The sequence below is a fragment of the Colobus angolensis genome, unplaced genomic scaffold (assembly GCF_000951035.1).
Source record: "Colobus angolensis palliatus isolate OR3802 unplaced genomic scaffold, Cang.pa_1.0 Scaffold194, whole genome shotgun sequence".
In the NCBI taxonomy this organism is placed as follows: domain Eukaryota; kingdom Metazoa; phylum Chordata; class Mammalia; order Primates; family Cercopithecidae; genus Colobus; species Colobus angolensis.
Genome location: NW_012115088.1, coordinates 5,377,307 through 5,392,607, shown reverse-complemented (window position 1 = coordinate 5,392,607; position 15,301 = coordinate 5,377,307). Strand labels below are relative to the sequence as shown.

The 15,301-nt window shown below is 39.3% G+C and overlaps 1 protein-coding gene across 4 annotated transcripts in view; it reads right to left on the bottom strand.

Moving 5' to 3' along the window:
* Positions 1-3,085: 3,085 nt before the first annotated feature.
* XKR9 (XK, Kell blood group complex subunit-related family, member 9) overlaps positions 3,086-15,301 on the bottom strand; it is a 69,041-nt gene continuing 56,825 nt past the window's right edge. For all 4 annotated transcript variants that reach the window (XM_011940931.1, XM_011940933.1, XM_011940932.1 and 1 more), the window contains one exon: positions 3,086-3,781. In XM_011940931.1, the coding sequence (XP_011796321.1) occupies positions 3,153-3,781 (629 nt within the window). In that variant the 3' untranslated portion in view covers positions 3,086-3,152. The remainder of the gene's footprint in view (positions 3,782-15,301) is intronic.

The following is a 15,301-nucleotide window of genomic DNA, read 5'->3' as shown; positions in this document are numbered from 1 at the left end:
GTACTGAAATTAGTGGACAGATTTTAAAGCAGCTATTTTAAATATGATCAAGGATATAAAGAAAAATATGCTTAAGATAAATAAAAATACATAAAATTTTAGCAAATAAATAGAAACCATAAAAAGAACCCAACGAAATTTCAAGAACATAAATATACAATATCTGAAAAATGTTAAAAATTCATTATATGAACTTAACAGCAGATTGAAGATAGGGGGAAAGTCAATCTGAAGACAAATTCAATCTAAAGAACAGAGAAACAAATTGGAAAAAAATGAACAGAGCCTCAGGAATATGTGGGAGAATATCAATAGGTCTAACACACGTGGAAGTGGAGTCCAAGAAGATAAAGGGGCAGAAAAAGTATGAGAATAATAATAGCCAGAAAATTCCTAAATATAAGAGAAGACAAAAATTTACAGGTTCAAGAAACTTGGAGAACCCTATGTAGGAGAAATACAAAGAAAAAACTAGAAAAAAAATACTATATACATGAACACAGTAGTCATACAACTGCAAACCAACAGCTGAAGGTAAAAATCTCAAGAACAGCTAGAGAAAAACAAATTACACACCGGGGAATAATGATATAAATGATCACTAACTTTTTATCAGAAACAATGGAGACCAGACAATAGTGGAGTGATGTCTTTAAAACGCTTAAAGGAAGGAAAAACTCTGTCAACTCAGAACTCTATATCCAACAAAAATATCCTACAAGAATGAAAGATATATAAAGATATGTTCAGATTTTAAAAAATAAAAAAAGAATTCATCACTAGCAAACCTAAACTATAGAAAAATCCATAATAAATTATCCAGGCTGAAGGGAAATAATAACGCATAGACATTTAAATATTTGAAAACAAACGAAGAACACTTTCACTTTATGATTCAAAGTCTTTTGGCTCTTTATTACTCAGAGATTCTGACTCAGATGCTGCCAAGCAGCTTAACTTCTTTTCTCACCTTCACCCCACAAACATACATGCAAACATATACACCAAACATGCAGAAACAGGGAGCTATGTAATTATACAAGAATTATGTGCCCAAGGTAAACCGAAGATTTCCTGCCTCCGACAAGAGTAAATGGTTCACACTGATTAACTTTCTCAAAGAGTAGCATAGGGGACATATTACTGAGTTTTTGCCCAGTTTTAATCAGGTTATTTAGGCTTTTTTGTTGTTGTCCAGTTATAGAAGTTATTTATATACTCTTAGAAATAGACAGTTCTCAAAGAAGATATATGAATGGCCAATAAGCACATAAAAAGATGCTTAACATCACCAATCATTAAAGAAATCCAAATCAAAACTACAAAGAAATATCATCTCATATTCATTAGGGTGACCATTATCAAAAGAAAAAAAAAAAAGAATACAACATGTGTTGGTGAGGACATAGAGAAACTGGGGCATTTATGCACTATCGGTGGGATTGTAAAACAGTGCAGCCATTATGGAAACAGTATGAAGGTTCCTCAAAACAACTACCATATGATCAAGAAATCCTACTTCTGAATAGGATTTAAAACAGAATTACCATGTGATCAAGTAATCTCACTTCTGAGTATATATCCAAAAGAACTGAAAGCAGAATCTCAAAGAAGTATTTGTAAACCCAAGTTCACTGTTGCACTATTCACAATAGCCAAGAGGTGGAAGCAACCCAAATATCCATTCATCAATCCATTCATCAGTGAATGAATGGATAAAGAAAATGTGGCATATACATACAATGGAATACTATCAGCCTTAAAAAAAAAAAAGTAAATCTTGTCACATGCTAAAATATGAAGCTCAGAGACATTATGCTCAATGAAATAGGCCAGTAACAAAAGACAAATATAATATGACTACACTTATATGTGTCTTAGTGTGTTTTCTGCTGAATACCAGGGACTGGGTAATTTAAAAAGAAAAGTTTACTTTACTTGTGGTTTTAGAGCCTGGGAAGGCCAAGAGCATCGCACTGGCATCTGGTGAGGGCCTCCTTGTTGTATCATAACATGGCAGAGGGCATCAAATAGTGAGGGCAAGAGTGTGCTAGCTCAGGTCTCTCTTCCTCTTCCTATAAAACCACCAGTCCCATCATGGGGAACCCATCCTGATAACCTTATCTAATCTAATCTTAAATACTGCCCAAAGTCTCCACCATTTCCAAATGCCATCAACATACATATTTGGAGATTAAATTTCAAACACATGAAATTTTGGGGGCACATTCAAACCATAGCAATAAGGTATCTAAAGTAGTCAAACTCATAGAAACGAAAAATTATAATTGTGGTTGCCAGGGACTTGGGAAAGGAGGAAATGGGGATTTGTTCAATAAATAGAGAGTCTTAGCTTTACAAGATGAAAAAGTTCTTGAGATCTGTTGCACGAGGTGAATACAGTTAACACTGGTGAACTGTACACACAAAAGTGATTAAGATGGTAAATTTTATATGTTTTTACCATAATTTTTTAAAAATATAAACAATTTAAAAATATGACTTAGATACAACTATTTTAGCACAAATAGGATTAATATAATTATGTTAAGAGTACATTAATTCAGAAAAGCTAAGAAACCAGTAAATAATGAAATGTCAAATCTCTCAAATGCATACCAACTCTCTTTTGTACTTATGAATTGGAGATTTCATGGATGAAAGCATAGCAGATGCTAAAAATTTGTTTTCTTCTTTCCCTTCCTTCCCTTTTCCTCTACTCAAGCTGTCCCCAACTGCAAATATATGCACTGAAGACAATAAAGGAAAAACTCATAAAGTGTTCTGCTTTTCTCTTCCCTTTGCAGTCCTCTATAACAGGTACAGTAGTATTAGTTCAGGAACAAGGAAGAAAAATAGGAAGGAAGCTCAATTCCAGCCTTCTCATTATGAAAACCAGACCATTTCTTACATTTCAGGCTCAAGATGGCAGCTCTACCAGGCAGTAGAAAGATATCCGAGTACCCAAGATCTTCAAAACCAAATGAGAAATTAATTTTAAAAATAAAATACTATTATGTACCTCCTATTTCACATAATTAATTTCAAATTAAAGGTGGCAAAAATAAGAGACAATACACTCACATAACACACATTTTCTTTACTAACCAATGAAATAAAATATAAGAAAATATATATCATAAATGAATAGCTTATTCCATTAGGAAATATCTCATTCTACATTCTCTTATAACTGGTTTTCCATCAATTTCATCACATTTTGTTTCTTCACTTCTGTTGGGGTGAAAAGTCCCATAATAAACAATAAGAAAAAGAATTCCAAGAAGAAGAGTAAGAACTATAGTGATACTGATAGGCATAAAATAGTCTGAATTAAAAATAGTGAGAGGGCAAACCCAGAATACAATCAATATCCCCAAAGTGCCCAGTACCCTAACAATATAATAACAAGACATTGGACACTTGGTATTCTGTCCCTTAATATTAAAAAATGTAAAGATAAGAATGAATCCAACAACAATCCTATATAAGAATTCCATACTTACAGAAGTACAAAACTGGGTGTTCTTTTTAAATGCCCATATTACACCTAACAACCAAAGAAATAACAACATAAATAAAGCTATCTTAACATTTACGAATAGTAGAAGTACAACACTCAGCATCCATGATAATAATGTAAAAAACTTGTAAAAGAGATATGTGATTTTGGGACATAATCCATTAAGAAGCTTTTTGTCAGGTAAGGATTTTCTTAAAGCTACTTGATAATCAACAGTTGACCAAGAAATAGCACAGCAAGAGACCATGATAGCCGCATCTACAAAACAAAAAAATGAAAAAGATATTGTTATAGGAATAACAATAAAATATTAAATTACTATATCCCATACATGCTATATCTACATACACACACCCACAAACACGTCAGGTACTTTACTCATCTCATCTAATCTTCTGAAGTAGACATTAATATGTCACATATTACATACGAGGGAACTGAGGCTTGGAGAGATACACTGCTTGACCCAAGCTGCGACGCTAGCAAGTTGCAGAACTGAGATTTGAACCTGATTCCAAAATGGATAGATTTATCCACTATATTAGACTGCTTTATTATGATTTTTTTTTAATTCATGGGAAAAATTTTATTGAGCAACTGATATACTCTGTGAGTTAAGAGACTACACTTATAATCCTAGTTTTTCTAGGTTTTTTGACTGCGATTTTAGGCATACACCCAATTCACTAAGAGATAATAGCTTCAAGCAGGGGTAAGGGAAGGGGAGGAGGAGGGGTAGAGAGAGAGAAAGAGGGTTAAACAGAAAACTTAATATGAGATATTAAACAAGCCCAACTTCCCATATCCTGAAGATATTGAAACAAGTGAATGAGTATGCTCTAAAACTTACAAATTTCTGTAGGATTTACATCTCCACCCCATTTTTTCTCAACAAATAACAGAAAAGTAAGTTAATTGCCACTTCGTTTCTTTCTTTCCTTCTTTTTGAGATGGAGTCTCACTCTGTCACCATGGCTGGAGTGCAGTGGTGCAATATTGACCTCCACCTCCTGGGTTCAAGTAATTCACCTGCCTCAGCCTCCTGAGTAGCTGGGACTACAGGCCCACATCACCACACCCAGCTAATTTTTGTATTTTTAGTACAGATGGGGTTTCATCATGTTGGCCAAGCTGGTCTCGAACTCTTGACCTCAAGCGATCCACCCAGTTCAGCCTCCCAAAGTGCTGGGATTACAGGCATGAGCCACTGCACCTCGCCTACCACTTTCTATATAATATGACTGAAAGGCAGACTTACAAAAATTTATCTATTGATGAAGAAAATGAGGACAGGACCTTTATAAATGCATTTGCGTGCTTTCTTGGTTTTAGCATACACCACTGTACCTCATTAGTCAAACTTTTTTGGAGACTGATGTGATTAACAATAAAACTCCAGTCTACTGCAAAGAAGGCTCTGCATGAATTACTCTTTCTCTATTGTAATTCCCATCATGATAAATTGGTTCTGTCCATGCAGCGGCAAGGTGAACCCACAGGGTGGTTACAAATCTGCGGGATCATCCAGGAATGCCCTTGTGACTACCAGCCCATGGTTCAGCAGTCCCACTCTGGCAATGGATCCAGAGGCCAGCCCAAGTGGCTGCCTAGTTCTCTAGGACTGGGGGCTGACTCTGCTACTCTTGGCAGTGCTGCCCACCCAATGTGCATGGATTTAACTATAATAAAGAAATAGTCCTGGTGAGACATCCTGTTAGTGTAGCCCCCTCACAGGGTATCTATAGCTCCATGGCAGAGTGTCTGTAGCTGTAACCCCATTACAAGGTGTCTGGTTTGGTGAGTATCCTAGGCACTGCCAATGCCTCCTTCCTTCTCCCAAATGGTTCTGTAGCCCCATGATGGGGTGTCTGTCCACAGCCCCATTGCGGGGTATCTGTTTGTAGCTCCACCATGGGGTGTCTATCTCAGTTCAGCTCCTTTGGGGGTCTTGGTTTGTCTATAGCCCCACTGGGGGGTATCTGTCTCGGTTCAGCTCCTGGGGAGTCATGGTTGGCTCTCCCTAACTAGTAGGAAGTCTTGGTTCAGGAGACTTCTCCTCAATCAGGAAGATTTCAGGGAGATTTCTCAGACTGAGAATAGGAGGATAGTTTGGATGAGATACTCTTGGAGTTCTTGATTAGGAATCTGATTTGGAAGGCCTTCTGTCCTTCTTGTCTTAGTGTATGTTTGTACATGTGGAGGGGATCTCAGAAGGAATTGTCTACAGAAGTTCCACAGTCCTAACTCAGAGAACTTTCCTTGTCTAGTTACATTCCATGAGCCTGAAAGAATGCTCAACAGGCCTGTCTCAAGGTGACTATCCGCTCTTCACCTTGCCCAGAGACCACCCATTGTGAATTACCATTCAGAGGTCATCCTTCCCCACCTGGAGTAGATCAAAGTCAACAGGGGACCAACAGGAGAAAGTTTGAGCTTTGACAGGTTGATACTGGATGCTAAATGAGATGACTGGTGTCTGTTTTGTTATGTGTATTTTGCTAGAATGGAAAATGTTAATTCGGTTCCCCCATGCAGCCCATTAGGCAACATCTTGCACAATTGAGAATCTTTTGTCTATGATTCCATAAAACAGAAAAAGTGGCTTTTGTAAAGTGGCTTGAACCCCACAGCTATGGCACATCAAGCAGGATCATCAAAAGTTGCTCCATTCTTCTGGAAGCTGCAGAGAAAAGGAACCTGGAAACCTGGTATGCCAGCAAAAAAAAACAAGCATATGAAATTCTTACCAGCCAAGTTTCTGGTCTCTTTCTCGCTCCTTCTCTGTGTGTGTATGTAAATGGTAGACATCACTATTTGTCTCCTCTGCATGAGTCTGATTGATAGAAAAAAGGATTTGTGAAACTAGCCTTAGGCTGTAGCAAATCTGGTGTGCTCTGTGCTAAGAATTTGTCTTTCTGTGTTATTCTGTAATAGGTATCACAGGATACAATGAGGGTTTAGGGCCCCTATAAGACTGCTTTTCAAGCCAGCCCCAGCAGGCTGGTCAGTTACAAACTTTGCTGTGGGTCCCTGAAACCAATACTGGATGAAATTTCTCCATCTTGTTTTGTGTCCTTAAGAACTTAAACCTTGCAACCATGTGGGGATACTTTCCCTTGGTTTCTGCCATCCAGAGGACAGAAATTTTATGGTTCATATCATAGCCCTAAAATTATCTTAAGCAGTCAAGAGCCTTTGCAAGCTTGAAATTGGCTGCTCTAGACTTCTTCTGGGAAGAGGAGTAGAAACCGCTCGATGCTGTGTAGCTCAGTAGCTAAGGCTTTGTTTTTTGACAATGGTAGTCCAGATTCAATTCTTGGCTTCCGGAATAATTTCTCTCTGGTTTATTATGTGTGTAACTTTGCCACATATTAAGGTTTTTTTCCCCTCAACAATCACTTCTGATTTCCTGTCTTGAATTTTCCTTTCTCTGAACTACCCTTGGGGAGATTATAAATCTCCTTTTTTTAAAAAATGCTTACCATCTCTTTAAAACACTTTATGCATCCATCGTTAAGTTACAACCTTAGTTAAAAGTTATTAATTTCATGTGGAAAGTTACTTATGGTAGAATTCAAAAGCCAGAAATATTGGCTCTTCTGGCTAGAGTCTGGTAACAAGAAATTTAAAAGAATTTTTCTTTAGAAAAAAAAGAGCTCTATGGAGAAAACTGTAAAGGGTTCTAAAAAAGTTTATAAAAATATTACCTTATGGTCAAACTAATTTAAACTATACAGATTTATAATATTTTATTTAAAAAACTAGCTTTAACATTGAAGATGCACTAATGCAAACATGAAATTTGGTTTTCTCATTTGAAAAAGATTTTTATGTAATATTAAAAGATAATGAAAGGGGGGTTTTTGCCCCTTTGGGTAAATGGCAGGGAAAAAGGGGGAGGAAGGACAAGATATCAGTTGGCCTCATGCTATCTCCATTGGGTCTTGTTTGGAAAACTAAAACTCTTCTATCAGAGTAAAGGGTTTTGCCTTAAAAATATTTTTTTTGAGTTACCACCTCGGATAAGTAAATAAACTGTGATCCCATTTTGTGATATCCAGTGTTTTATGCCTTTGGATATCTGACAAACTTTCCAAAATCAAATTATAAAGTATGTCACTTTCTGACCTAATTAATCCTTTGGACATTAGGCCCCTGAAGTCCAAAAATGATGTGTTGGCTTATTTGGTATAAAAATCATACAGGAAGCACTGTCAAATTTAAAATGGTGTTTGGCTTTCTTCGGGCTATATTTGTGTAAATGTGTTCTAGGTATATGCTCCAAAATTATGTGAAACTCCTACACTTCTGATATGACTTAGTATATGATATCATTAAGAATTATAATTATGTTAAATTATTGTGTGCCACAGAGGTAACACATTTTCTTGTCAATTGTGTCTTTAACTATGGCTACCTTAAGATTTTTGTCATCCATAGGCAATTGTTGCCTTATTTTGATCCTCTTTAAATGGTGGTTTCCTAATCAGCTATAAAACATTGACAGGTACTCTTGAATGCAAGTTTCTTATAACTTTGGGGACTATGACATTAGAATAAAGAGAAAAAACTTCCAAGACTCCCATGGAGAGCTGAAATATTCATGAATATCAAGCAGAACAGGAGTTAACTGAACTATTAGAAGACTAAAATAATCTTTTTCTGACTTTTTTGCATAAAACATTGCTGATCCTTTTTGTTTCCAGAGCCAAGAAAACTTTTGAGCTATTTACAGCTTTTAACAATTTAGTAAAATACATTCCTATGAACAAAATTTGGAGCATATTTGTTTCTCTACCTAATTTATCCAGAATTTGGAAACTATCTGTGAGTATTCTCAACTTACAGCAATATAGTTATTTGCATAAGTGCAATAAGAATCTGTTTTCTTTTGTAACAGGACACAATTGGAGAAACTGGTTATTTTACCAAGACTTTGACTAGAATGGCATACTTTCTTTAAATAATCAAGGTTGACCTACAGAGCCAATAACAGCCCCTAGGGAAATCTGGCCTCATACTCTGTCTACACAGTCCCTGTACAAGGTTCCTGACCTGCAGTAAGTAAAGAATGTCACTTTCTAACAGCCCTAGGAGCCCCAAGTTATCCTGGGACCTCAAGAGGAGAGGAATTTTCCCAGCTCATAGGTATTTGAGGTACAAGCCCATGGCTGGGCTCGGCTTTAAAAAAATCTTATCTGAGATTCCCTATGGAACAGAGTTCCACCAAAGCCAATTTTAAAAAGCCTATGTGAAAAATAATCTTGCTGCACTGTATGCAATAATCAGACCAATTACAATAAGACTAAAGTTCATTTTGTAAACAAATTAGTTCTATCATGATTTGTTTTTCATAAAAATGGGGACTGGAGAGAGAAAAATTATGCTTCAAAAGAAAAAACTATAGAACACCTGTTGTTAACTGTTCTTGAGGTTTTTTTCTGCAGTTTGGACAAAATCCTAAATTCTTTGTGGGCTACAAGTTCCCAAACTAATGCTCTCAGATTTTTACTTTTAAAACTGGGAATTGCACTCCTTATCTTAGAGTTCATCATTTACCTTATTGCTATCCCCTTAAATGCTGTACTAAAACTATAGATGACAATATTAACACCTTTAACATGAAAGCCTTGGAAGCCCAGCCTGCCCTGTGTGAATATGATCAGACAGTTGTAAAGTGGTTCCACTCCTCTCACCTTGGGGTCAACACCTACCACCACTATGCCCCTGATCAGCAGGAAGAAGTTAGAGAAATCTTCGCCCTTTTTCCATCTTCATTAGCCAACACCTTAAGATTAAGAGGTATAAAACCTAAAGAGAGGGACTGAAACTGCCATTGCAAAATTACACCTTAGACAGTGAAAGAGACCTGACGTAACCAACTCCATCTTGCTTCTAACCTCCAAGCTCTCCTTGTTCATTCCTAGGCATAGGTTGATCTAACTTTGGGAGAAGCATAGTTTCTAGTTTGTAGTTTAAGAAAAGATAACAGGCCTTTCCCAAAACAAGCCTCTTTCTTGCCTGAGGACTAAACAACCCCTTTGTAAGACTAACAAATTAGCCATGAGATTAGAAATTATGGTTTAGGAGTCATGCAGCTGAAGGCGACAAGATTCTGACCCTACCTGAACTGCTCCTAAGATCAGTGCTTGAGATATTTTGGCAGACCCTGCACTTGATGGATCAAGTGGCACTACCCAGATTGATATACTGGCTCATCTGATCTTGTAGCCCCCACCCAAGAACTGATTCAGCACAAGAAGACAGCTTCTACTCCCTATGATTTCATCACTGACCTGACCAATCAGCACTCCCAGCTCATGGGCTTCCCCTACCCACTAAGTTGTCCTTAAAAACCCTGATCCCCAGGCCAGGCGTGGTGGCTCATGCCTGTAATCCCCGCACTTTGGGAGGCCAAGGCGGGCAGATCATGAGGTCAGGAGTTCGAGACCAGCCTGGCCAATATGGTGAAACCCTGTCTCTACTAAAAATATAAAAATTAGCCGGGCATGGGCTGTGCGCCTGTAGTCCCAGCTACTCAGGAGGCTGAGGAAGAAGAATCAATCGAACCTGGGAGGTGGAGGTTGCAGTGAGCCAAGATCATGCCACTGCACTCCAGCCTGGGTGACAGAGAGAGACTCGGTCTCAAAACAAACAAACAAAAAACTCTGATCCCCAAATGCTAGGGAAGACTGACTTGAGTAATAATAAAACTCTGAAGTCCTGAAAAAAAAAAAACTTGTCTTTTTAATTCAAAAACATTTTAGTTAAAACATAATTTTCCCCTAAATTGCCCCATGATATCTTTTTTATAATCAGTTTTAATTTTTATCAGATTAACACATACACAAAGGGACTTCCAAAAGTTCATGGAAAATGGAACTAAAAGATAAAAACAAAAAATATAAACTTTATTTTTTAACATAAGCTCCATCAAGATCAAGACATTTCTATAAACCATGATACCAGCCACATAGTTCATCCCTAAAGAATCGAGGGTCCTGGAAATTTAACCATGTCAATGCAGTCTTTTTTTACATTATTAACTCAAGAAAAATGAGTATCTTTTAACAGATTTTTTAAGGAAACAAAAAGAAGTCAGAAAAAGCCAAATCAGGACGGGCATGGTGGCTCACACCTGTAATCCCAGCATTTTGGGAGGCCAAGGCCGATTGATCACCAGGTCAGGAGATCGAGACCATCCTGGCTAACACGGTGAAACCCCATCTCTACTAAAAATACAAAAAATTAGCCGGGCATGGTGGCAGGCACCTGTAGTCCCAGCTACTCAGGAGGCTGAGGCAGGAGAATGGTGTGATCCTGGGAGGCCACTGAGCTTGCAGTCAGCCAAGATTGCGCCACTGCATGCCAGCCCATGCAACAGAGCAGACTGTCTCAAAAAAAAAAAAGAAAAAAGAAAAAAAAAAAAGCCAAATCAGGACTGTAAGGTGGATGTCTAATGATTTCCCATGAAAACTCTCACAAAATTGCCTTTGTTTGATGAGAGGAGGAGCAGGAGCATTGCTATGATGGAGATGGACTCTCTGGTGAAGCTTCCTTGGGCATTTTTCTGCTAAAGCTTTAGCTAACTTTCTCAGAATACTCACCATAAGCAGATGTTATTGTTCTTTGGCCCTCCAGAAAGTCAACAAGCTAAATGTCTTGAGCATCCCAAAAAACTTTGGCACCTTTGCTCTTGACCAATCCACTCTTGCTTTGACTGGACCACTTCCACCTCTTAGTAGCGATTCCTTTGATCGTAATTTGTCCTCAGAATCATACTGGTAAAGCCATGTTTCATCTACTATTACAATTCTTCAAAGAAATGCTTCAGGATCTTAATACCATTTGTTTAAAATTTTCATTGAATGCTCTATTCTTACCTGCAGCTAATCTGGGTGCAACAGTTTGGGCACCCACTGAGTGAAAAGTTTGCTCAACTGTAATTTGTCATTCAGAAATCTGTGTGCTGAACCAAGTGAGATGTCTGTGGTGTGGGCTATAAATGTTTCTGCTGTTGTCAGCCCTCTGCAATTCAGGAACAAACAAAATTAATTTTTTCTTCATGTACTGACGTGGATGATCTGCCACTAAGGTGTTCAACATTGTTTCATCCATTCTTAAAATGAGTTATCTATTTGTAAGCTGCTGATTTCTTTGGGGCATTGTCCCCATAAAGTATTCACAAAGTATCAATGATTTAACTATTCTTCCAACCAAGCTTAACCATAAATTTGATGTGTGTTCTTGCTTCAATTTGAATATTAACAGAATTCATATTGTTGTGATGGGGCACTTTTCAAACTGCTATCTTATCCTTCTTAGTGCCTCAAATTGGATTCTGCTCAGACACATTATAACAAATTAGACTGAGTTTATCTGGGGAGAAGGAAAATGTAAAATCCATTCATAGTTTTTTTCATAATATGCATTTTCCATGAACATTTTGTTGTTTTGTTGTTGTTGTTTTGTTGTTGTTGAGATGGAGTCTCACTGTGTCACCCAGGCTGGAGTACAGTGATACAATCTAGGCTCACTACAACCTCCGCCTCCTGGGTTCAATTGACTCTCCTGCTTCAGCCTCCTGAGTAGCCGGTATTACAGGTGCCCACTACTATGCCCAGCTAATTTTTGTATTTTTAGTAGAGACAGGGTTTTCCAGTGCTGGCCAGGCTGGTCTTGAACTCCTGACCTCAAGTGATCTGCCTGCCTAAGCGTCCCAAAGTGCTGGGATTACAGCCATGAGCCACCACACCCAGCCCCATGAACTTTTTTAAGTCCTCTCGTACATCGTTTTTAAAAGTCAAAAAGTGGCCGGGCGCGGTGGCTCAAGCCTGTAATCCCAGCACTTTGGGAGGCCGAGACGGGCAGATCACGAGGTCAGGAGATCGAGACCATCCTGGCTAACACGGTGAAACCCCATCTCTACTAAAAATACAAAAACTAGCCGGGCGAGGTGGCGGGCGCCTGTAGTCCCAGCTACTCGGGAGGCTGAGGCAGGAGAATGGAGTAAACTCGGGAGGCGGAGCTTGCAGTGAGCTGAGATCAGGCCACTGCACTCCAGCCCGGGCGACAGAGCGAGACTCCGTCTAAAAAAAAAAAAAAAAAGTCAAAAAGTTCTACAAAGTATATAAGAAAAATGGTACCTTGCTCTACATCTCCTCACCCCTCAATTGTAACCCCCAGAAGAAATCACTATTAACTCTTCTAGCTTTTCTCCTGACATCTATTGTCATATTTATAAATAAAATATATAGTGCTTAATTTATTTTGTACACGGTTTATTGATTTCCTATTTGGAAGAGGAAATGTTAACACATACACACATATATACACACACTTCTTCCATTTTCCTCTTCCTCCCCCATCCACCCAAAAGAGCAACATCAAAATTTTTGGTAAATATTTGGTGTTTGCCTTATGATATGGTTTGGCTTTGTGTCCCCACCCAAATCTCATCTTGAATTGTAATCCCATAATTCCCACATGTCATGGGAGGGACCCGGTGGGAGGTAACTGAATCACAGGGGAAATTTCCCCCATGCTATTCTCATGATAGTAAGTTCTCATGAGATCTGATGGTTTTATAAAGGGTCCCTGCCTTCATTTTGCTCTCATTCTTCCTCCTGTTGCCATGTAAAGAAGGATGTGTTTGCTTCCCCTTCCACCATGATTGTAAGTTTCCTGAGGCCCCTACCAGCACTGCAGAACTGTGAGTCAATTAAACTTCTCTTTATAAATTACCCAATCTCAGCCAGTTCTTTATAGCAGCATGAGAATATACTAATACAGTAAATTGGTAACAGAAGTGGAGTTCTGCTATAAAGATACCCAAAAACAGAGAACCCAGACTAAGATGGCCGGATATGAAAAGCTCCAGTCTGCAGCTCCCAGAAAGACCAACACAGAAGGTGGGTGATTTCTGCATTTCCAACTGAGATACCAGTTCATCTCATTGGGACTGGTTAGACAGTGGGTGCAGACCATGGAGGGTGAGAAGAAGCAGGGTGGGGTGTCACCTCACCCATGAAGTGCAAGGGGCCAGGGACCTCCCTCACCTAGCCAAGGGAAGTCATGAGGGACTGTGCTACCAGGTCCAGATACTATGCTTTTCCCACGGTTTTTGCAACCCACAGAACAGGAGAACCTTCATGTGCCTGCACCACCAGGGCTCTGGGTTTCAAGCACAAAACTGGGCAGCTGTTTGGGCAGACACCAAGCTAGCTGCAGGAGGTTTTTTTTTTTTCCTATCCCAGTGACACTTGGAACCCCAGCAAGACAGAACTGTTCACTCCCCTGGAAAGGCAACTGAAGCCAGGGAGCCAAGTGGTCTCACTCAGTGGGTCCTACACCCAGGGAGCCCAGCAAGCTAAGAATCACTGGCTTGAAATTCTCACTGCCAGCATAGCAGTCTGAAATCGACTTGGATGAGCGACTTGGATGATCAGTGCGGGGAGGGTGTGCACCATTACTAAGGCTTCAGTAGGTGGTTTTCCCCTGAGAGTGTTGAGGAAGCCCAGAAGTTCAGATTGGGCAGAACTCACCACAACACGGTAAAATGGCTATGACCAGAATGCCTCTGTAGATTCCTTCTCACTGGGCAAGGCATCTCTGAAGAAAATGCAGCAGCCCCAGTCAGGGGCTTGAGGATAAAATTCCCATGTCCCTGGGACAGAACACCTGAGGGAAGGGGTGGTTGTGGGTGCAGTTTCAGCAGACTTAAACATTCCCAACTGCTGGTTCTGAAGACAGCAGTGGATCTCCCAGGACAACATTTAAGCTCTGCTAAGGGATAGACTGCCTCCTCAAGTGGGTCCCTGACCCCCATGCCTCCTGACTAGGGGGTACCTCCCAGCAGGGATTGACAGACACCTCATACAGTAGAGCTCCAACTGGCATAAGGCTGGTGCCCTCTGGGATGAAGCTTCCAGAGGAAGGAGCAGGCAGCAATCTTTGCTGTTCTGCAGCCTCTGCTGGTGATACCCAGGAAAAAAGGGTCTGGATTGGACCATGAGAAAACTCCAGTAGATCTACAGAAGAGGGGCCTGACTGTTAAAAGAAAAACTAACAAACTGAAAGCAACATCAACATCAACATCAACATCAACAAAAAGGACACCCACCCAAAAAAACATATCGAAAGGTCATCAGCATCAAAGATCAAAGGTAGATAAATCCACAAAGATGAGGAATAACCAGCACAAAAATGCCGACAATTCCAAAAGCCAGAATATCTCTTCTCCTACAAAGGATCGCGGCTCCTCTCCAGCAAGGGCACAAAATAGGATAGAGAATGAGTTTGACGAATTGACAGAAGTAGGCTTCAGAAGGTGGGTAACAACAAACTCCTCTGAGCTAAAGAAGCATGTTTTAATGCAATGCAAGGAAGCTAAGAACCTTGATAACAGGTTACAGGAACTGCTAACTAGAATAATCAGTTTAGAGAAGAACATAAATGAACTGATGGAGCTGGAAAACACAGCACGAGAACTTTGTGCAGTATACACAAGTATCAATAGCCAAATCAATCAAGCAGAAGGAAAAATATCAGAGTTTGAAGATCAACTTAATGAAATCAGGCTTCTTTTAATAGTGATGTTAGAGTGTCAATTTTAGATATTTCCTGCTTTGTCTTGTGGGCATTTAGTGCTATAAATTTCCCTCTACACACTGCTTTAAATGTGTCCCAGAGATTCTGGTATATTGTATCTTTGTTCTCATTGGTTTCAAAGAACATCTTTATTTCTGCTTTCATTTCGTTATGTACCCAGTAGTCATT